This window comes from Barbus barbus, assembly GCF_936440315.1.
Source record: "Barbus barbus genome assembly, chromosome: 48".
NCBI classification, from domain to species: Eukaryota; Metazoa; Chordata; class Actinopteri; order Cypriniformes; family Cyprinidae; genus Barbus; species Barbus barbus.
The window spans coordinates 5,505,283-5,527,729 of record NC_136726.1 but is presented as its reverse complement, the minus strand read 5'-3'; the positions used below and the strand labels follow the sequence as shown (position 1 = coordinate 5,527,729).

The 22,447-nt window shown below is 34.7% G+C and overlaps 1 protein-coding gene across 1 annotated transcript in view; it reads right to left on the bottom strand.

The window, feature by feature from the left end:
• The window catches only part of LOC306866589 (serine/threonine-protein kinase BRSK2-like), a gene marked incomplete at both ends in the record, with an annotated part of 232,036 nt that overhangs the window by 32,434 nt on the left and 177,155 nt on the right, over positions 1-22,447 (bottom strand). The window contains 6 exons of the mRNA XM_079411847.1: positions 334-431; positions 588-752; positions 5,617-5,648; positions 10,885-11,031; positions 13,538-13,606; positions 13,713-13,746. Of these exons, the coding sequence (XP_079267973.1) occupies positions 334-431; positions 588-752; positions 5,617-5,648; positions 10,885-11,031; positions 13,538-13,606; positions 13,713-13,746 (545 nt within the window). The remainder of the gene's footprint in view (positions 1-333; positions 432-587; positions 753-5,616; positions 5,649-10,884; positions 11,032-13,537; positions 13,607-13,712; positions 13,747-22,447) is intronic.

The window sequence follows — 22,447 nt, the reverse complement described above, 5'->3', positions numbered from 1 at the left end:
TTCCCCATTATTGTGGTTTCAAAGAACAAGAGATACCCAGAATTTATACTGTAGTGATGGTCATTAATTGAAACTCAAATGTAAATATTCTAATATTTTGAGATACTGATTTTTGACTTTCATGAGCTGTAAGCTGTAAATGTTTTACGTTACATGCAATGAATCTAAAATATATGAAAGTTTCACTTTTTAAATAAGTTTCAAGAAAAAATTAACTTTTTCATGATATTCAATTTTTTTTAGATGTACCTGTATATAGTATAGACTCAAAATTCTGTATAATACACTTCTGTATTCATTTTGGTTTCATTATTTAGAGTTACTGTTTCATACCTATATCGTTGCGAGGAGGGAGGTTCTGGTCTTCATGGCTGGGGTATCTCTCTTTACGATCCAACAGAAGGAAATAGATCATCTTCTCCTGATTCTCACTGATGAGACAGAGGACGAGAAACAGCCATTTATAAAAAAAACATTAAAAACTAAATAAAATGCTAATTTCCCTTTGTTGCCTTCTAGCTAGAAAAAAACTATTTAATAGATCTAACAGAAGATATAAAGACAAAACTAACTAAAAGATCACTCACTCATCCGACAGCAGGTCCTTCATCAGCTTGTTCTTGTCCCGGAAGCAGCCCAGCGAGTGCATGCTCTCCAGGACGTCCGGGTCGATTTCTTCAGCTGACGGGATGCAGCGGATCGCCACCTTCCTGGGCACTGGCTGCTCCGGCTCCGGCTCGTTCTTCCCTCCTCTGAGGAGAGCAGAAGCCAGTCAGTGACACTGACATACCACACATACAACAACAACACAAGCTCACTACTCCTGCCATCAGAGAAAATATTCCTGAGCAAACACAGTCACACGGTTTTGGAAAGAACTGTCAATCACTCAGCAAAAGAATAGCGAAAATGAATCTTTACTAAAAATTTCCAATGCTAGAGAAAACATGGATTGACTCGATTGAATTTTTGCTCCCATCAATATAAATATGCTGTCTATTTGACATGTGGATAGATATTGCAGCATGGGGCATAACTTGTTACTTTACTTTGCTTAATTTCTTGCGTCCAACTGCAGCAAGTATGCCAAAATAAAGCTTTGTCGTCACAGAAATCCTGATTTATAGTGGTAAATTAATCATTTTACTTCTGTAGTGCAACATATTTCTGTGTGAATGCTGGATATTGGCTATTAGATAATATTAATATGAATTAATGTTAATATGAATAATTAACATATAGTACATATAAGATGTATAGTGGGTGTTTATTAAATTAATTAAAGGCACAATATGTAAGTTTTTGTTGCTAGAGGGCGCATATTCAAAACAAACAGAGAAACGAAAGCGTAGATTGATGACATAATGCCTGCATCCCAATGTGCATACTATCCATCCTAAATTCTGTGTGATATTAGTAATTTGCAATACTATTTAGGACAGATAGTGTGGATAGTATGCACATTGGGACACAGGGAATGTATTATAGATTTATTAGGTGACTGTAGTATGAAGCAGGGTGGGGCTGAAAGTCGTTGAAGCGAAATGAGGACGCTGGAGCGATTGCTAATGAAGGACGAGCGTGATCATAGACTGTAAAAAAAAGATGGACGACGCGTCTCCACTTCCTTCCACTATAGAAAAGTGAAGCCAAAAGGATCTCAATATGGCTGTTGCCATCTTGAGAAAATGGCGTTATTTGGAGCCAGAGTCTGCGCAGTAGAGATTCGTTTGGAGCCAAAGTCTGCGTAGTAGAGATTCATTTGGAGCCAGAGTCTGCGCAGTAGAGATTCGTTTGGAGCCAAAGTCTGCGTAGTAGAGATTCATTTGGAGTCAGAGTCTGCGTAGTAGAGATTCGTTTGGAGCCAGAGTCTGCGCAGTAGAGATTCGTTTGGAGCCAAAGTCTGCGTAGTAGAGATTCATTTGGAGCCAGAGTCTGCGCAGTAGAGATTCGTTTGGAGCCAAAGTCTGCGTAGTAGAGATTCATTTGGAGTCAGAGTCTGCGTAGTAGAGATTCGTTTGGAGCCAGAGTCTGCGCAGTAGAGATTCGTTTGGAGCCAAAGTCTGCGTAGTAGAGATTCATTTGGAGTCAGAGTCTGCGCAGTAGAGATTTGTTTGGAGCCAGAGTCTGCGTAGTAGAGATTCGTTTGGAGCCAGAGTCTGTGCAGTAGAAATTAGTTTGGAGCCAGAGTCTGCGTAGTAGAGATTCATTTGGAGCCAGAGTCTGTGCAGTAGAGATTCGTTTGGAGTCAGAGTCTGCGCAGTAGAGATTCGTTTTGGAGCCAGAGTCTGCGTAGTAGAGATTCGTTTGGAGCCAGAGTCTGCGTAGTAGAGATTCGTTTGGAGTCAGAGTCTGCGTAGTAGAGATTCGTTTGGAGCCAGAGTCTGCGTAGTAGAAATTCGTTTGGAGCCAGAGTCTGCGTAGTAGAGATTCGTTTGGAGCCAGAGTCTGCGTAGTAGAAATTCGTTTGGAGCCAGAGTCTGCGTAGTAGAGATTCGTTTGGAGCCAGAGTCTGCGCAGTAGAGATTCGTTTGGAGCCAGAGTCTGCGCAGTAGAGATTCGTTTGGAGCCAGAGTCTGCGTAGTAGAAATTCGTTTGGAGCCAGAGTCTGCGTAGTAGAGATTCGTTTGGAGCCAGAGTCTGCGCAGTAGAGATTCGTTTGGAGCCAGAGTCTGCGCAGTAGAGTAGAGATTCGTTTGGAGCCAGAGTCTGCGTAGTAGAGATTCGTTTGGAGCCAGAGTCTGCGTAGTAGAAATTCGTTTGGAGCCAGAGTCTGCGTAGTAGAGATTCGTTTGGAGCCAGAGTCTGCGCAGTAGAGTAGAGATTCGTTTGGAGCCAGAGTCTGCGTAGTAGAGATTCGTTTGGAGCCAGAGTCTGCGTAGTAGAAATTCGTTTGGAGCCAGAGTCTGCGTAGTAGAGATTCGTTTGGAGCCAGAGTCTGCGCAGTAGAGTAGAGATTCGTTTGGAGCCAGAGTCTGCGCAGTAGAGTAGAGATTCGTTTGGAGCCAGAGTCTGCGTAGTAGAGATTCGTTTGGAGCCAGAGTCTGCGTAGTAGAAATTCGTTTGGAGCCAGAGTCTGCGTAGTAGAGATTCGTTTGGAGCCAGAGTCTGCGCAGTAGAGATTCGTTTGGAGCCAGAGTCTGCGCAGTAGAGATTCGTTTGGAGTCAGAGTCTGCGCAGTAGAGATTCGTTTGGAGCCAGAGTCTGCGCAGTAGAGATTCGTTTGGAGTCAGAGTCTGCGCAGTAGAGATTCGTTTGGAGCCAGAGTCTGCGCAGTAGAGATTCGTTTGGAGTCAGAGTCTGATCAACCATAACATCACGCCCCGTTTTTATGGCATCAAATTACTAGATAAAATGAAACTTATCACAAAAACGAACAATTGAACATACATCAACATGATAACAACTACCTTAAATGACCAAAGCCATATTTCAGAAAATTGTATTGGAAGTGTAATTTATTTTTTTATTTTGACTCAAGTCCCATTCATTTACATGGAGAGGGCGGGGTTTATAGCCTGTACTGCAGACAGCCACCAGGGGGCGATCAACGAGCCCGTAGCTTCACTTTTCAGGATGGGTGAAGTACACCCGAGCGTGATACACGGTTCGAAAGCAGCAGAGCTTTTATTATGCCAGTCGACCGCTTCCGCTTCTTCCGGTCGTGCGTATGTAGAAAAAAGCAGCGCTGTTTTATCATACTGGATACATTTGAGTGTGTTGAAGGATTTATACATTCTTCGAAACATTTGGGATAATGTAAGTACACAAGTCAGCAAAATATACAACACTGTTCCAGTGGTTTTTGGATATTTTAATATAAAAGTCTTACATATTGTGGCTTTAAACTGAATATTTTTATATTTTCCAAAACATTAACAAAAAACTTAATATAATTGCATAACTGATTTTTTTCTCTCTCCCACACTAACCCCTTCCACCAAAACAAATCTTTTAAATATGCATAAAATATAAATAAATGAACAAATACATGAATAAATAACAGGCTACATTTAGTTATGTAAAAATAAGGTAAAAGTATACAGAATAAAGCTAGGCTCGTTTGTTCAGTAGCCTAAATCAATGCTTATTTATTGGGCTATTGGATAATATTAATATTAGTATGAAGATAATTAACAGAGCACTATATATACCATGCATAATCATTCATAATTGAATTCATTAATTGCAAAAAAAAAAAACTAGAAAAAAAAACTTGTAAACCTTGGACATATTCAACAGCGAAACAACAAATGACAATTTTTTAAATTTAATTTTACATCCTTGCTAAATAAATGTATTTACAAAAATGTATATATATATATATTCATCATAAAATCCTGAAAACATTTACTCAACTATTTTGAATATTGATAATAATAAATGTTTTTTGAGCAGCAAATCAGAATATTAGAATGATTTCTGAAGGATCGTGTGACTGGAGTAATGATGCTGAAAATACAGCTTTTAAATCACAGGAATAAATTTACTAAATTAATAATAAAAGTATAATATAATAATAAGAATACATTAAAATATATTCAAATAGAAAACCGTTATTTTAAATAGTAAAGATATTTCACAGTATTACTGCTTTTGCTGTATTTTGGATCAAATAAATGCAGGCTTGGTGAGCAAAAGAGAATTCTTAAAAAAATTATAATAATAAATCTTACTGTCCAAAAACTTTGACTGGCACTGTAAAATGTGTTGCTGCAATTAGTTATAACAACTTAAAATTTGTTAAGATAACTTAAATATCCAACTTAACTAAACTTGTAATTTTAAGTCAAGCACAAACACTTACTTTTTTAAGTTGAAAATTTACATTTTATTTTATTTTATTACTTATTCTAATGCTTTTTTGTTGTTGTTGTTGTTATAACTAATTGCAGCAATAGTACAGTGTAAGTAATACACATTCACTAGTGAACAACAATATAAAATGAGTTGTGATCCAATAGCCTGTGTGTCCTCTGTGATATCAGTGAAAGGGCAAATCATTTCAAAGGCTTTTTAATGAAAGATTATAAAGACAAACAATTGTGTCATTAGAATAACGTGTGCTAATTAACTGTGCACATACATCCCACAGCATAATCTACATACGGACGTGAACGGACTGCTTTCTGTGTCAAGTCACAATTAATAAAGCAACACAAGCATGTGTTTCATTCTCAGCCTCGCAGCCCTAACAACCCCAGCCAGTTCTGACCCTAAATCCACAACACGCGTCTTCATAACCTTCCCTCTCAGATCCGCTCCAAATATTTGCTGTCGCCATCTGTTAGAAAAGACGGTGGAGCAGCGATAAACATAAGTATTCTGCTTAAAAACGCAGGCGGCGTGTCTGGCGTGTCTTTGACCCGAGAGAGGGACGACCTTCGCCTGCTGTCTCTGTCTCTGGAGGAAACCAGACGAGGCGAGCGGCTGGAGGAAAAGTGTCCTTGCTGCTGACATGTGGGGTCTGTGCCGTTTATCACACGCGATATAACACTGCATCTCTGAGACAGACACACTTTTGATCCTGTCTATCCGTCCCTAACACCCAGTCCGCTGTTTCTGTGTCACAACGATTGTTTCCTGCCCCCAAAATCATGTGAGTTCAGTACTTACATGTACCACGTGTGCTTCTGGATCAGCTCTAACTGTAAGAGAAACACACAGAGAGAGATGGTTAAAGTCCCAGCAGAAAAACAGCAGCCATTAATGAAACATTCAGAGAACAGGTCTCAATGAATCACTCCAAATTATACTTGCTAATCTAATTTCAAGTCAATTTGAAAATAATATTAAAATAAAAACAAAATTGGAAAAGCAAAGCCTCATTAATTTTGCAATGTGTATTGCTGTAGTGCTATGACTAAATAAATAAACAAACAAACAAATAAATAAATGAATAAATACATACATATATATATATATATGTATATATGTATGTATATGTGTGTGTGTGTGTGTGTGTGTGTGCATTTTTATGTGGTTTATGAGGACACAAATTAGTATAATGACATGGGTATGACAGAGGTATTACAATATGAAGGTGGTTTATGAGGACACTGTCTATGTCCCCGTAATTCAAAAGGCTTAAAAAACTTACTAAATGGTGTTTTTTTGAAAATCTAAAAATGCACAAAGTCTCCTGTGAGGGCTAAGTTTAGGTGTAGGGTTGGTGTAGGGCAATAGCACACACAGTTTGTTCAGTATAAAAACCATTACGCCTATGGAGAGTCTCCATAAACCACAAAAACCAACATGTGTGTGTGTGTGTGTGACCATGGATCACAAAACCAGTTTTAAGTATGAATTTTTCGAAATTGAGATTTATACATAATCTGAAAGCTGAATAAATAAGCTTTCCATTGATGTCTGGTTTATTAGGATAGGACAATACTACTATAGAGATACAACTATTTGAAAATCTGGAATCTGAGGGTGCAAAAAAAAAAATCTAAATATTGAGAAAATCACCTTTAAAGTTGTCAAAGTTCTTAGCAATGCATATTACTAAGTTTTGATATATTTACGGTAAGAAATTTACAAAATATCTTCATGGAACATGATCTTTACTTAATATCCTAATGATTTTTGGCATAAAAGAAAAATTGATAATTTTGACCCATACAATGTATTTTTGGCTATTGCTACAAATATACCGCAGCGACTTAAGACTGGTTTTGTGCTCCAGGGTCACATATATATACCATTATATATCATATATATGTATATATGTACATGTATATGTATGTATATATATATATATATAAGGGATATTCCGTATGTGTTTTTTATATGAATATTATAATCTTAATATGATCAAATAATTAGGGCTGTCTATTTTAAATGGTAATTTAGTGTTACTAATTATAAGGAAAAAAAATGCATACTCATGACCCCTGTTTTTTAGTATCAATTCAATATCAAATATTATATTTCTTCCTTATATTTTCTGTTACAATTCTTATTAATTTTAGATATTGTTGTTTTCATTTAAATTTTATTTAAAGTTCTTGTCATTTTGTTCAGTAATTTTTTGTTTTGTTTTTCTTAATTTCAATAGGTTTATTTCATTAATTAATTTTAAATAGTATTTTTTATGATTTTTTTTTATTCCCGTTTTAGTTTCCGTCATTTTATTATGCATCAAGTTAAACTACATGTAAGAGAGAAATGTTGCCTGAAATAAAAATGAATAAATAATAAAATAAAATAAGCTGAAATAAAATGCGTTTTTGTATATATCATTTTAATTTAGTTAATGTTTAATTTCTTTCAAGTAATGGATATTTAAAATCTATTTTATTATAATTATCTATTCTATTATATTTTTGAATTGCTATTCATTTAAAACATTATCTATGTGCAGTTAACTATAAGTAAAAAGTGATTAAAAATTTAAGATTCCCCCAGCCTATGCAATATATTATTTCATAATAAGGAATATATTTGATATATATTTATATAATATATATATATTTTTTATATTATCACATAAGGACTGTCAATTTAAACATGAATTTAGTGCGATTTATGACTGGCTGGATCTGGAGTTTGTGAGTTTCACTATATCAAATCTCTGAAAGACTTCAAGATTTGACATTTACACAGCACATAAAAACAAAACAAACGAGGTTGTTCGCTTTACACATCAGTCTGCCAGTCTCTTCCTCTCAATCAGCTCTTGGCTAAAATGAGTTGCAAAGACCAGCAGCCTTTAAAGACGTCAGTGCAGTAGTCCGCTGTGAACTCTAGTGTTGTAGGCTTGGTAAAAGAGCCGCAGAAAGCAACCCTTCTGAAAAATGACAAATGGGACAGGCTACGGTCTCGTGACCTTCATGGAAATGTGTAAGAAAAGGCCACGAGGCCGCAAGTCTACATCCAGCACCCAAAGTCTGGTTCCAGAAGACGAATACTAGAGCGAGTCCAGCTGAGAGGTAATGGAGACGTTTCATCTGAGAGCAGATACATCCGCGTCTGATGACAAATGACCGGCTGTGTAGAGATGAGATCCAATTATTATTTGCATATCTGTGCTCGAGGGGGTCATAACTGCTGTCTACTGTTTTCCTCAATCATCTGTTTCTATGATATGTATTTCACATATGCTAACTCACAAACAAATTTGTGTAAAAACATGCATGTGTCCATTTTGCTTTAAACTGAATGTGTTGATGGATGGATGGATGGATGGATGGATGGATGGATGGATGGATGGATGGATGGATGGATGGATGGATGGATGGATGGATGGATGGATGGATGGATGGATGGATGGATGGATGGATGGATGGATGGATGGATGGATGGATGGATGGATGGATGGATGGATGGATGGATGGATGGATGGATGGATAAATGTAATATGTAGATGTACCTTATATTGTTGAGGCCTGTTTATGTTATTAGGGTTCATTACTAATATCTTACCAAAAAAATAAATTTCCAATATGCTATAAGAAACAGCTGTCTGATATGCTGTCAGGAATGTTTGTTGTGAATTTTGCATTGAGAAAATGAATCATTGCTCATTGCAAAGATCATTTTTTTCATTGTCTTTCTTCACAATTCAGCCACTATCAAACTCCATCAGTGCTCTTAAAGACGTGTGTTTCCTACAGGCTTGTCCTTGAAAGCCATTGTGACTCATTAAAATGCCACACTCGTAAAAGGTAACGAGAACAAGCTAACGAGACGAGGGACGTGATCACGAGACGTGTTCTGTGAGATTGACGACTGTCATGCAGGAGATCTCAGCTCGGTTGCTTTTAACTAACAGCTTTTTCTCTGAATTTTTCTTCTGAAATAGCAAAGAAATGAGACTGAAATCTCTTGTGCAAAGTGTCCATTTGTAGTCTAGGGGAAAAAATGGAGATATTAATATAGAACTTTCATGTGGAGCCAGAGTTCCACTTCCTGTTTAAGCTGTTTCTCCATGGAAACACAGTCTTGAGACGGTCTTCCTGCGGAGCGAGTGAATGCCTGTATAGAAGTGTGACGTAACCACGACGGAGGAGCCTCACTCATGAAGAGAACAGATTTCATAAGAACTACAAAAACTACCTCAGCTCCTTGAGGTTACTGTGATATTTCAGGAAAGAAATCAAAAGGAAAAATTTAATAAATATTGAGTTGTGCTCTTTCTAAAGAAAGTGAAGCCTTTTTGCGTTACACCATTATTTTCATGACGATTAAAAACATTTTCTGCCTAAAACTCCCTTAATGTGTCAAAACCTTTTTAACTCATTAAAACTAAAATTAAATAAAGATGTTTAATTTAGCCTAAAACGAAATATTGCATAAACTAAATGAATTAAATGCAAGACAAAAACTATCATCATACTGTATGTAAATACTTTTCAAATTAATAACATATAACATTTTATATTCACATTCAAACTATTTTAATTAAAAACTAAAATAAAAAACATCCAATGTAAAAACATAAAAATGAGTGATAAAAATAAAAATGTTATTTTGTATTACATACTTTTTTACAAATTAATTACATACAATTTTTTTATTCAATTACAACACTGAGAATTAGATGTATTAAACATTTACAAAATGCAAAAGATCAATAAAAATGAGTGATGATAAAAAAAACACATACACATTTTTTAAGTGATTTCACTTTTTTAAACATTCGTTAGTATGTATACTGTTGCTGTTTGAGCATAAACAATATCGGCAAAGTTACGACGCTGAAAGTTCAATGCATGTCTTTTAAAATTCTGGCAGTTAAATGCCTACGAAAACGGCTCGTAGAGACTACAATGAGTTACTTCCCGGGTTTGTGACGTCACAAACCCAAATAAACCCCGCCCCCGGGAACATGCAACAAAGGGGGCGGGGCCATGTTGTGCTGCTTAACAGAAGAGTAAGAGTTGTTGTTATATATACAATTTTATTTTGATTATGGGGTGAAAAATAAACCAGATCAGATGTTCCTTACAGGTTTTAAGAGATTCAGACTGAGACTTGACCTTTGACCCTTGAATTCTCTTGACCCTTGCACCAAGAAAAAGGTCAATCTGACCCTAGATTTGTTGCTGATTTGGATTCAACAGTGTTCTATAGTATTTCAGCAAATATTCTGATCCCTGTCTCTCGTGTCAAAACGTGAATCACAGTCTGACAAACAGAAGGACTCTGATTTCAGCATTTATTCAAGTCAAAAGCAGATTTGTATTGTTTAGTATCTGCGTCCTCTGTGAGGAGAGAAAGGTCAAAGTGATAGCAGATGTGTCTGGACACGCGGAGCTGATCTCCAAACACACAAACGCACTACCTTTGAACTGTCCGACTAGCTTTACTATCTGCACATCAAACTTACATTTCAAACTCCTCTTTCTCTTTATCGCCATGTCACAGTATCAAGATTCCCCACTGAATCCAAATCAAGAGAGTCAGAAAACACCAGAGAAACGTGTTTTCAAAATAAAATCCTACCTTTCTCTAACTGCTAACTACTAACATCTTATTTAGCATCTCCTCACATTAATCATGCATGAAAAACATGCAGAAGACATCTGCGACCAAAGGAACAAGATCCACAGCATGTTGTCTGACTTGTTATTGTATAAAGCCCAAAATATACTTTGGTTGTTACGTGTAAGTGAGGGTCCGTGTACTCTACACCAATTTTTGTAACCCACATACTTTGTACACGCAGGTCGCACACGTGCACTGAATTTGTTTTGCAGTAATCAGTTGTTCCTCAAGGTGGCAGCACTTTTTTGGTCAGTTGCAAAATGTTGACAGAACAAATACTTACTTTTACTGTAACAGTTGGTGTTTACTTAGTTACTAGGATTAAATAATTAAATCTAGCTTTTATATCTATAAAACTGATGTTATATAACTAACCCCATGAAAATGTCTTACCGTTAACCGATTGCTGGCGTTGACCTCGATCATTCCTCGCAGAAGGTTCTGGCAGTCCGGTGGGATAAAATGGGGCATGTGAAAGACACCCAGCTTCACTTTTTCTAACAAGTTTCTTAAATTATCATCATCAAACGGTAGAGCCCCCTAAAAGAAAGACACAGACAACAAAAAGAAAATGCATCAGTCTTGAGAGAAGTTCTGAGTAAATGAGGATTTCTGGAGAAGAAGAACAAATCAGAATAAAAGTGCTCAGAGGATTGACCCATAAATGCTAAGTTTTCATAAAATAACTCTCGCGTCGCTGCTTTTTCTTATGTAAGGGGTCGGTCGGTACTGCTGACATGCTACAGATGAGGGTGATGAGGTTTCATTTGAATTTCTGATGAAAAACAAAACAGAGGAAGTACAAAAAACAAAAGAGACAGTACAAGAGCATAAATGCACTCCAATCACTTTGGATCGGAGAGGATTTTGTGCATTCAGCATCGTGTCAGTCTGCCAAAGCACAGTCTGTCAGAAGTCAATTATATTTTTGGTTTTGGTGCTGTCTGCCTTTCCACAGCAGGTCAATATATATTTCATAAAGGGACGACCGAATGAACTTCAGCAGAAAAGAAAAGAAAAGAAAAGAAAAGAAAAGAAAAGAAAAGAAAAGAAAAACAAAAACAAACGCGAGACGAGACGAGACAAAAGACACAATGAGATATTAAGATGAGTCAAAATGAGACAAAAAGAAATGCAATGAGATGAGGCAAAATTTAAATAGAGAAGAGACAAAATAAGATGAGATGAAACAAGACAAGCCAAAAGAAATGCAATGAGACAAAATAATTAGATGAGAGAAGAAAATAGAAGAGATGAAACAATATGGAACAAGACCAAACAAAAGACAAAATGAGATGTAATGAGATGAGGCAAAATAAGAGACAACAATGAGACGAGACAAAACAAGACGGAATGAAATGAGACTAGAGAGGAGAACAGAAGAAATGAGACACAAAAAGGCAAAATAAAAGTAGATAATATAAAACAGAGAACAAAAATGAGACGAGGTGAGATTACAATAAATGAGACTAGATTAGATGAGACAATATGAAAAAGTGCAGAGACAAAATGAGACGAGACAAAAACAGATGCAATATGATGAGACAAAACTAATGAAGAGAATAGACAAACCGAGATAAGGAGACGTGACACGAGGTGAGACAAAAAATAAATGAGGGAGGAAAACAGGAGACAAAACAATATGACATAAGACTAAACAAAAGAAGACTAAATGAGAAAAAGAGACAAAAATGAGACAGGATGAAACAAGGTGACAAGAGTTGAGATAAAATAAAATGCAGGTGAGATGAGAAAGAAAACGGAAAAAGAAAAGAAAAAACTATTTGAAATGAGAAAAAAAATTTGAAAACAAAATGAGACAAGATGAGGTGAAATAAGAAAAGACAGAAAGAGACGCAACAAGCTGAGTCAAAACCAAAGAAGAGAATAGATCAAAATGAGACAAGGTGACATGAGATGAGACAGGAAAACGGAAGAAAAGAGACAAAACAACATGAGACGAGATCAAAATGAAATGGAATAAGACAAAACAAAATGAAAGAAGTCAATAGACAGTGCAAGCTGACATGTGATGATATGAGATGAAAGAGGAAAACAGAAGAGACAAAACAACATGAGACGAGACCAAACAAAACGAGACAAAATGCAAGAAGATGTGAAAGAAAGCACAAAAATTAGACGAGACGAGGTGACGTGAGACGGAAAATGAGATACAATGAGATGAGAAAAGAAAACAGACAAGAGACAAAACAATGAAGACCAAACAAAACTAGACAAATTGAGATGCAACAAGATGAGACAAAATAACAGACAAAAATGAGACAAGATAAGGAGTCATGAGATGAAGAAAGTCACTGAATGATCTCTAAAGAAAGGACTCGGTCATCATAATTTCTAGAACGTCAAAAACAATCCAGCTCGGCTTTAAAATGCAGGCCACTAGCTCTGTGTGGAGAGATAAACCTCTCAAAATTGAACAAGAGCATTTCAAATGAGCTGGAACTCTCTGCGGTTCAGACGCGCAGGTAAAACATTTCGAATAAAATCAGCTAATAATGCAGTGCAGAGGTGCGTCCCATACTTGCTCTAAATTTTATTGTCTTTGGGACTGAGAAACATCAATTCCCAGCCTTCATTCAAATATGCCTGTTCATTTCCACAAAATACCATTTCTGATGAAAAAGGATCTCTGATGACATTCTGAAAGCGTGAGTTTAACCTTAATATCCATCACACTGTCAAAACAAGCAACGTAATACAATGTGTTTCAATGCTGTTTGTGTCTTTCTACGCAATTTAAGCGAACTGAAGAGAAGATATTTGCCATAATCAAGATATAGTTCATGCAAAAATTTAAATTCTGTTAAACCTTTATGACTTTCTTTCCTTTACCAAAAGGAGATATTTGGTTGTCGTGTTTATGCTGCTCTTTTCCATACACTAAAATTGTATTTTTAAATATATAATGTTTCTCAGAATAAATGTAGTCATATGAGTTTAGAGCAACAAGAAGGTGAGTAATTGTTGACAGAAATGTTATATTTGGGTGAACTATTCCTGTAAGGTAAAGTCTGGAGTGACTCACCACCAACAGAGCAAACAGAATGACCCCACAGCTCCAAACGTCTGCTTTCCTTCCGTCATACTTCTCTCCCTGACAGAGACAAGACAAAGTCAAAACGCAATGACTCCAGATCAGGTCACACATTCAGAGTTCTCATGTTTACTTCCACAAAGCAGAAAGTCTGACAGTCACTCACCCGGATGACTTCAGGACACGCGTAATGAGGAGATCTGTGAAAAGACAACATTAGCTTGAGTTACCCACACCGCTATTCATTTCCCAATATGTTTGTCTTATTTTAATTGTTATATTTGTAACCCCCCCCCCCCCCCCCCCATTTTTATCCTTCATTAAACAGTACATACAGTAAATACATTAAAATGTGTAAAGCAAGACATTAAATAACATTTTACAATAAAAATTCAATAGTATAATTGTAAAAATATATAACATAATTAGGTCGTTTCCCATACAAAATGTCTCAATATATAGTGATTTTTTTAAAAATTCTAAATAAATACAATTTTATAAAATATTGACATTTAATTACATGTAATCAATATTTAGCGTGTGAGAATGACATTTTTCACAGCACTGAAACAAACCATTACCATATTTTAATATAATATTTTATATTTGTAATTGTCCCCCGTTTTTATCCTTCATTAAACAGCCTTTGCTGCCAAATACATTAAAATGTTTAAAGCAAGACATTTTACAGTAAAAATGCAATTTTATAATAAAAATAAAATATTATAATTGTAAAAGTGTAACATAATTCAGCTGTTTTCTATACAAAATGTCTCAATATATAGTGATTTTTTATTCTAAATAATAAATAAAAAGTTTACATTTAATTACATGTAATCAATATTTAGCGTGTGAGAATGACTCTTTTTTTTTGCAGAACTGTAAAAACACATTACCATATAATTTTAATAAAATATTTTTTAAAAAGCCTCCCGGGGACTCATATTTTGAACTGATTTACTGAAACAAACAATTCAAAAGTACTGATTTGCAGTACATATATAGTACATTACATTTCTATTTCATATTCATTTTACAATGTTTATTACTTTGAATTTCAAATTGTTCAGATAGATAGATAGATAGATAGATAGATAGATAGATAGATAGATAGATAGATAGATAGATAGATATTAAAAAAAATTATATACACAATATTTTTCAACAATTTTTCAAACAATATAAAGAGAGTTTTACAAAACATTAAAAACTAAAATTATATATATATATATATATATATATATATATATATATATATATATATATATATATATATATATATATATATATATATATATATACATATATATATATATATATACATATCAAATAAAAAATTGCATAAAAAAAAATTAAAAATCACAGCTGTGGTGCTCATTGGGATGACAGCGGTTCGAGTCTGACCTACAACATCTCCTAAACTCTTTCCAATAATTTTAATTACTATACTATTTTTGTCAAATAAACATATAAAACCATAGAAGGCAAGCTGTAATTCCCCGAAGCAAAAGTGCTCTGAATTTCAGCAGACGTTTCTCATCTGCACTGATCCGTGACGTGCGATACTGTTTGCTCAGAATGATTAATATCAAGATCTGGTTGGAGGGACAAAGATACACTAAAGAAGACGATAACATCTTCCCAGAGTAATTAGGGTCACCAAATGTTGACGGTACTTCCTGTTTCACCAGCTGACATCCTGTCTCCATTAATCTTTCTTGACAAATCCTCTTCTACAACAGTCCTGTGCATCATAACGCTCTTCCCATCGACGCAAGAGTAAACGTGTTTTTGCAGAGATAAATAGGCATGTTCAGAGTTAATCATATTATTTAGAGAGTTTCTCAGTGAGCTGTCAGCATCTCCCATGATCCCTCGAATACCTTCGCAAGCGTGCACCTATGCAAATATGAATATCCTGTTAGTGAGAGCTTTGGCTTATCATCTAATGTATTCAACTTGAAGAACTCAACTGCATACAGAAACACTAGAAACGTCAAGAGAAAAGCTCGAGAGATGATGTGGAGATGTAGGAGGAAGACCTTCATGTGAGGAAGCTTGTTTCGGCCATAGAATAAAAATAAATAAAACTTTTTTAATTGCAAGTTTCTCACAATCCCCCCCCCCCCCCCCCCCTTAGAGCTTATATCTCAAAATTCAGACTTTATCAGAATTGTTTTCTCAGAGTTTGTATCTTGTAATTCTGTTTTTGTTGTTTCTGCCATGGAATTAAAAATAAAAACGGTAATTGCAATGTTTTTCTCTCACAATTCTCTCGGCGTATTGCAATTCCGTTATTTGTGTCCGCCACAGAATTAAAAATAAAAACGGTAACCGCAACTTTCTTATCTCGCAATTTAGACTTGTTTCCTCAGAATTGCGAGTTTGTGTCTAGTAATTCTGTTTTACCTCAATATTTAGACATTTTTTTCCTCCCGATTGTGAATCCATACCTCAATTTGGACTTCTCTTTTTAGCTTCTTATCTCACAATTTAGAATTTTTTTCTTGCAAATTGTGAGTTTATATATCACAATTCTAACTTTTTTCTCAGAATTGCACGTTTATATCTCACAATTGCAAGTTATAAACTTGTACTTGTAAGTTTACATCTTATAATCCTGAATTGTTTCTCTGAATTCGGAGTTTACAGTACATTTCATAATGCTGTTATTTTGTTTGGTAAAAAAAAGGTAATTGCAACTTTAAATCTGACAATTCTGACTTTTTTTCTCCCAGTTTATATCCCACAATTTCATTTTTTTTTTTTTTTTATAAACTCAGAATTTGTGAGTTGTTATTTTCAATTTTGAGAAGAAAAGTGTGAATTGTGAGATATAAATTGCAATCATGAGGAAAAAAATTCCGAATTATAAAACTGCATTCAACTTTTTTTATTGTTTCTTGTTGAAAGCAAAATAATAGAATTGAGGGATGCAATCTCAGAATTTAGAGAAAAGAAGTCCAAATTGAAAGTTAACATATCAAATTTTCAAGTTTGTATCTCGAAATTCTGAGAATTTGAGAAAAATGTCAGAATTTTGATTAAAAATAAAAATATAAAATTATAATTGTGAGATTAAAAAAAAAACTGCAATTACTTTATTTATTTTTTAATCTCGTGGCAGAAATAATCTTTCATATTCATGGACAACTCCGAGAGAAAGAGTAGAATTGTGTAATAATTCTGACTTTATCTCAGATAGAGATGTCAATGCACATGGTATCATCCAGAATACTCTACAAATATGCATCACAAAAAAGTGTTTTTCATAATTCATAAGTCGGTTCTCGGACTGGTGAATTTATTGATTCTATCATTATGTGTTTTATAATAAAATATTGCTGAATCTGTAAACATTAAACTCTAAAAAGACACAGTTTCACTCCAAACTCATTGCCCTCAACACATCAGCTCAACAGCACTTTTGCTTATTACATTTCTGAAGGCGTAACGATCGCAGCATTTCAGTGTTTTCCTCCGCGGCAGGTGCGCTGAATTGCAGGCATCAAAACGAATTGGATGTTTTAAGGCCGTAAAATGTTTTCATTGTTTATGTTGATAAGGAAGCTAAATTAGAGATAAAAATACATCCATTAAGGGATGAGTTTATGGAGGACCCCTGCAGCGCATGGTGCCAGATCATTTTTCTACTCCAAGCTGTTTGCTAAAGCTCATTTCCTCGCTCATTTCTGCAAAACTCGTCAACCAATGACTTCATAACTGATGTGGGTGTGTATGAACCATCAGACATATGGGTTCAAATGTCTCTTTTTGGTACGATGTACAATGATCATTAAGCCAAAATAGTGCGTGGTAATTGGGATATGACAATAAACACCATAAACTCCAGCGGAAGGCATCCATGAAGCTCTGAATCAATAGAGCCTGTATTATTTCGAGAGTGTAGGTCAGACTGAGCCAAAGTGGGGCTGTTTTAGGTTGCATCTGTCAAACCCTGAGTGTATCTACATGACAATTTGGATAAAAATGTGCTTATTTATTCATTTCATATAAATGAGAGTATACAAATTAATGAATAAACATATTGTTTTTTTAAGAATCAGTGATTAAATAAATATCAAATATTTTTGAATGAATGAAATAATAAATAATGTCTGAATAAATAAATAAAAAATGTTTCAAATAAATAAATGAATTGTTAAATTAAACAAATAAAATGAATGAACAAATATTTTGAATGAATTCTGAAAAATAAATAAAAATGTTTCAAATGAATAAATGAATGATTAAATTAACAAACAAAAAAAAATGAATGCACAAATATGTTTTACAAATAATGAATGAATGAATTAATTAATTAATGAAAGGAATGCACGCATTTAAAACCAGTAAATAAAACTAAATTATTTTTTTTTGAATGTTTGAATAAACAAATATTTTAAAAATGAGCAAATATAAATAAATAAATAAATTCAAACATCTGTCTCTCCCTAAAGGTGCTCTTCTTTTGCATAAAAGTGAACATGTATGCATCTATTTATTAAGCATCTGTGTAAGTAATAATCTGTGTGATGTACAGACATAAGAAACTGAATGTACAGTCAGCCAGACGCTGTCACAAAATAAACCCTTTCATGAGGGTTTAAAATAGTTGTGGGGTCACTGTAAAACATCAAGGACACTGGGTTCAGAATCAGCCCAGATCGGCTTCGGAGCTGATGGGAGATTTACAGATTCATCCCGATAGATGTTGAGTCACGCCGCTGCGAGGAGACTGTCCTGTAGCTTCTGACCCACGGTGAGCGGAGCTCATTATATAACGTGAGGTGACTCTGTACAGAAACTGTCCCGCTGATTTCCCTGCAGTCAGCTTTAATCTATGGCCACGGCTGGCTGTAATCCTAAAGGTCGGGCGAACACGGCAAAATTAATCTACTGACGAAAGACAAGAGGCTTTGTGGCATATGTGGGGGGCCAAGTCAGTTATTGAAAGGAGAAATAATGATAGAAAGAAATGAAGGGCAATAAATGAGTTCTGCTCGTTTTTCTCCAGCCCAGGCCTCGATGAAGCGAGAAGAAAAGAGAGGGCTGATGATGTCAGAAGTGGTGGGTCATACATTTCAGCTCAAAGTTCATTGGTTGCTTCCACATATCTGACTTCCCATTAAAGTCCACATTTTTTAAACTCAACTGGAAATGTATGAATAAAAGCAATGCAAAGATTTTTTAAATTTGATTTAGAATGATTCATGTATTTTTTCTGCTTCACATTTGATTTAAATATATTTTGAATGTGAACTAACTTACACTAAGTACACTGAAAAAAATTTAGAATATATTTTTTTAAGGTAAGTGGCTGCAAACTATTTATTTTAGCTACATTTAAATAAAAAAAAAAGTTGAAAGTTAGTCAACTAATTTGTATTTTTATTTTAATGTAGCTAAATACATTGATTGCAAGCACTCACCTTAAAATTTGTTTGTAAATTCAATGAATAATTGTTTTTCAGTTTATTTTGAAATACTTCTAAATGACACTACTTTTTTCCAAGACATTTATACTTTCATTCGAAAAAAAGCACACATTATATCGATTAAAAGTGAAATTATAGACTTTTACAGTATTATATTTATTGTTCAAATAAATTATGTTCTTTTGGACTTTCTATCTACTATGACTGAGATATAGAGATTTTACTATAATTAGGGATGCACGATATTATCGGACTGATATCGAAATCGGCCGATAATGACTTTAAATGTAAATATCGGCATCGGCCTGACATGCAAAATTATGCCGATATGTCTTGCCGATAAGGGGTTAACTCGCATGTGCTCAGGGTGTGCTAGCGATTAGATCACGTCAGCAATGTGGCTCATTCTTGAAGCAAAGTTTTGTCTGAATGATGAATAGATTGACTGTTTTGGATCGCTGCATTTAATGTGTGAAGGCATGTACAGAATGACGCGTTCGGTGTGGGATAGAGTAAACAGTTATTATAGCACAAGCAGGGGCAGCAGTGACAGCCTCCCCCAGGTCCTAATGCCCGTTCGGTAAGGAGTTTTAATCTGTAGGGGGCGCTGTTGGCCTACTACTAATTAAATGAAAAGTAAAATAGCCTACACAAATAACATTTAGACTGTTTCGGATTAAATAAATCAGTAATTGATGTAATAAAATAAGTATGTTTTGATTTAATGGTCAGAAGCTATAGCTTACATGAAAAAAAAAAAATCACAAACATGACACTTGTAAATTAAATAATTTTATATATACTGATTTATTCATTAATGTGTAACGTTTAATTTTTTAAACAAATCATGAGCTCTAAAAGATTTTCAGAATTTTTACAACTCTTTTGTTTTAGACCATCTACAAATGTTAAATCTTAAAATAAAATATTAGGGTTAACACTGCATCTTTCTGGGGGGAAAAATGCAGCGATTGATATAGTTGATTTATATTTATTTTCAAAGCTTCAATGTACTGTTAAAAAACCTTTATTATTTTTTATTTAATTCTAATAAATAAGTTCTTGTTAAAAACTAACCAAAATTAATAATATTTTGCTTATAATTTCTGCACAGGAGAGACTTGGTGTTGTTTCCAAACAAAAGGAAATATATTGGTATCGGCATCGATATCGGCCAAAACGAGTTGCAAAATATCGGCATATCGAATATCGGCAGAATTCCAATATCGTGCATCCCTAACTATAATTTTTATTAATATTTTGAAATAGTTTTTATTTACACATTTTTCATTTAAATTTTAGTTAAATTTACAAATTTTGTTGTGCGTTTTTGTCATAATTTTTTATTATGATGATTACATTTTCTATACATTTTTAATTTTCTATTCAGTATATATATATATATAAAACCTATTATACACACACACACACACACACAGACAGAGATATATAGACAGACAGACAGAAACGCACACAGATACATGGATAGATGGATGTTATTGAAAATAAGAACTTGTTCTTAATGACTTGCCTGGTTAAATAAAAGATATATATATATATATATATATATATATATATATATATATATATATATACACACACACAGTATCTCAGAAGTGAGTACACCCCTCACATTTTTGTAAATATTTTATTATATCTTTCCTGTGACAACACTGAAGAAATGACACTTTGCTACAATGTAAAGTAGTGAGTGTACAGCTTGTGTAAATGTGCTGCCCCCTCAAAATAACTCAACACATTGCCATTAATGTCTAAACCGCCGAGTACACCCTTAACCTGTTAACCTTCACCCCCATTTGGGGCTCGCAGGTTAAAATAACCTACCTAAATTAAAATGGTAACAGTTTGTGACAAAGTGTGCTTACACAAACAAATTAGGTATCTTTGGAAAGAAGAGACTCTGGGCTTTACTATCTATCATCCAGAGTTGATAATGCTCAAAAAGATAAAAAGTTATAGGCACTGACGTGCCTTGAAAAATATTTTTCCACACTGAATGTTTTTTTATTTCATATACAAATACATGAAATAAGTCCTGGAGCAATCCAGAAAAGTAATGGATCGAAAGCCATGTGTCTCATGAGTTATATTTCAAATTTGAAGAAGATACCATGAAAAATGAGATTCCTGCAATATTTTTTCTGAAACTATTTATAGTCCCCCGCACCCCCCTGTTTGAGGAAAAATAACCACCAAATGTATTGCAGAATTATACAAACTATTTTAGTCATTATACATGTTCCTGCATAGTTTTTCAATTATAAAATAATAGACAGATTTATTTGAGCACTAAAAAATACAAAAATAATTATTTGAGTAATAAAAAAGGAAAAAAAAAATAGAAAAAAAATGCTTTGTATATAGTATGTATACTGACGTATTCTGATTGCCAGACATGAAGTGATATTGCCAGACATGGTCATAGAGTCAGTAATCACACGCTGATGTGCTTCCATTCAGATGATAATCATACAGATGGGCCATATAATCAATAATAGCTGATCAATGAATCACAATGATAGCCGTCATAGAGTCGGTAATAAACACGCTGATGTCCGTCCATACATATTATAATCATGCAGACACGGCCACATTCCCCACACAATACACACACACACATATAAAAATGTAGAAGAAAAAAAAAACAGTTTTTTATGGATAAAGCAGATCGCTAAGTTACGCCCCGCTCAGATGACAGTTGCGTCACAGAAGCGTCACTGCCGGCAGGAGGGAGCGCCAAATCAAATAATCTATATTCCGCTTTTCTGAGACTTTTTTTTCCGTGGACGGTCTCATTATGTTTGTAAAACCGTATGCTGCAACACCGTGTTGTTTTTTTACCACCAAGACGCTGTTTTTGAGCGTAATTTATTCCATAACGGACGCGAACAATAACTCTCTGAAGAAATGAAATGTAAACAAAAGAATATTCATCCTTATTACAACGTTATTGTTTCGCTGGACTAAAAGTGCTCACTGGGATGTTGTTCTGTGGACCCTTACCTCTCTAACTAAACTGGGATTTCAGCAGTGGACGCGTTTGTGGCTCGTTATTACAATGATAAAGGTACGTACGGCTTTTTTACTCTGCGTGTTTGGATGTGTACTGCTTACACAAATGTAGCAAATTTGTGCCACTCATTCCTTATAAGCTTTCCATTGAAAAACAGCGATCTGTCGTCGATGCTTGAGGCTTAGACCCTCAGAATGATATATAGTTTGTCAAGATTAACTTTGTCCCGTTTCATTTATTCTATTAGAAAACAATGACACATGCAAACAAAGAGCGTTCAGTGCGACGTCGCTCTGGTGAACGGTAACAGGTTAAGTGAAAATGTCCAAATTGGGCCCAATTAGCCATTTTCTCTCCCCGGTGTCATGTGACTCATTAGTGTTACAAGGTCTCAGGTGTGAATGGGGAGCAGGTGTGTTAAATTTGGTG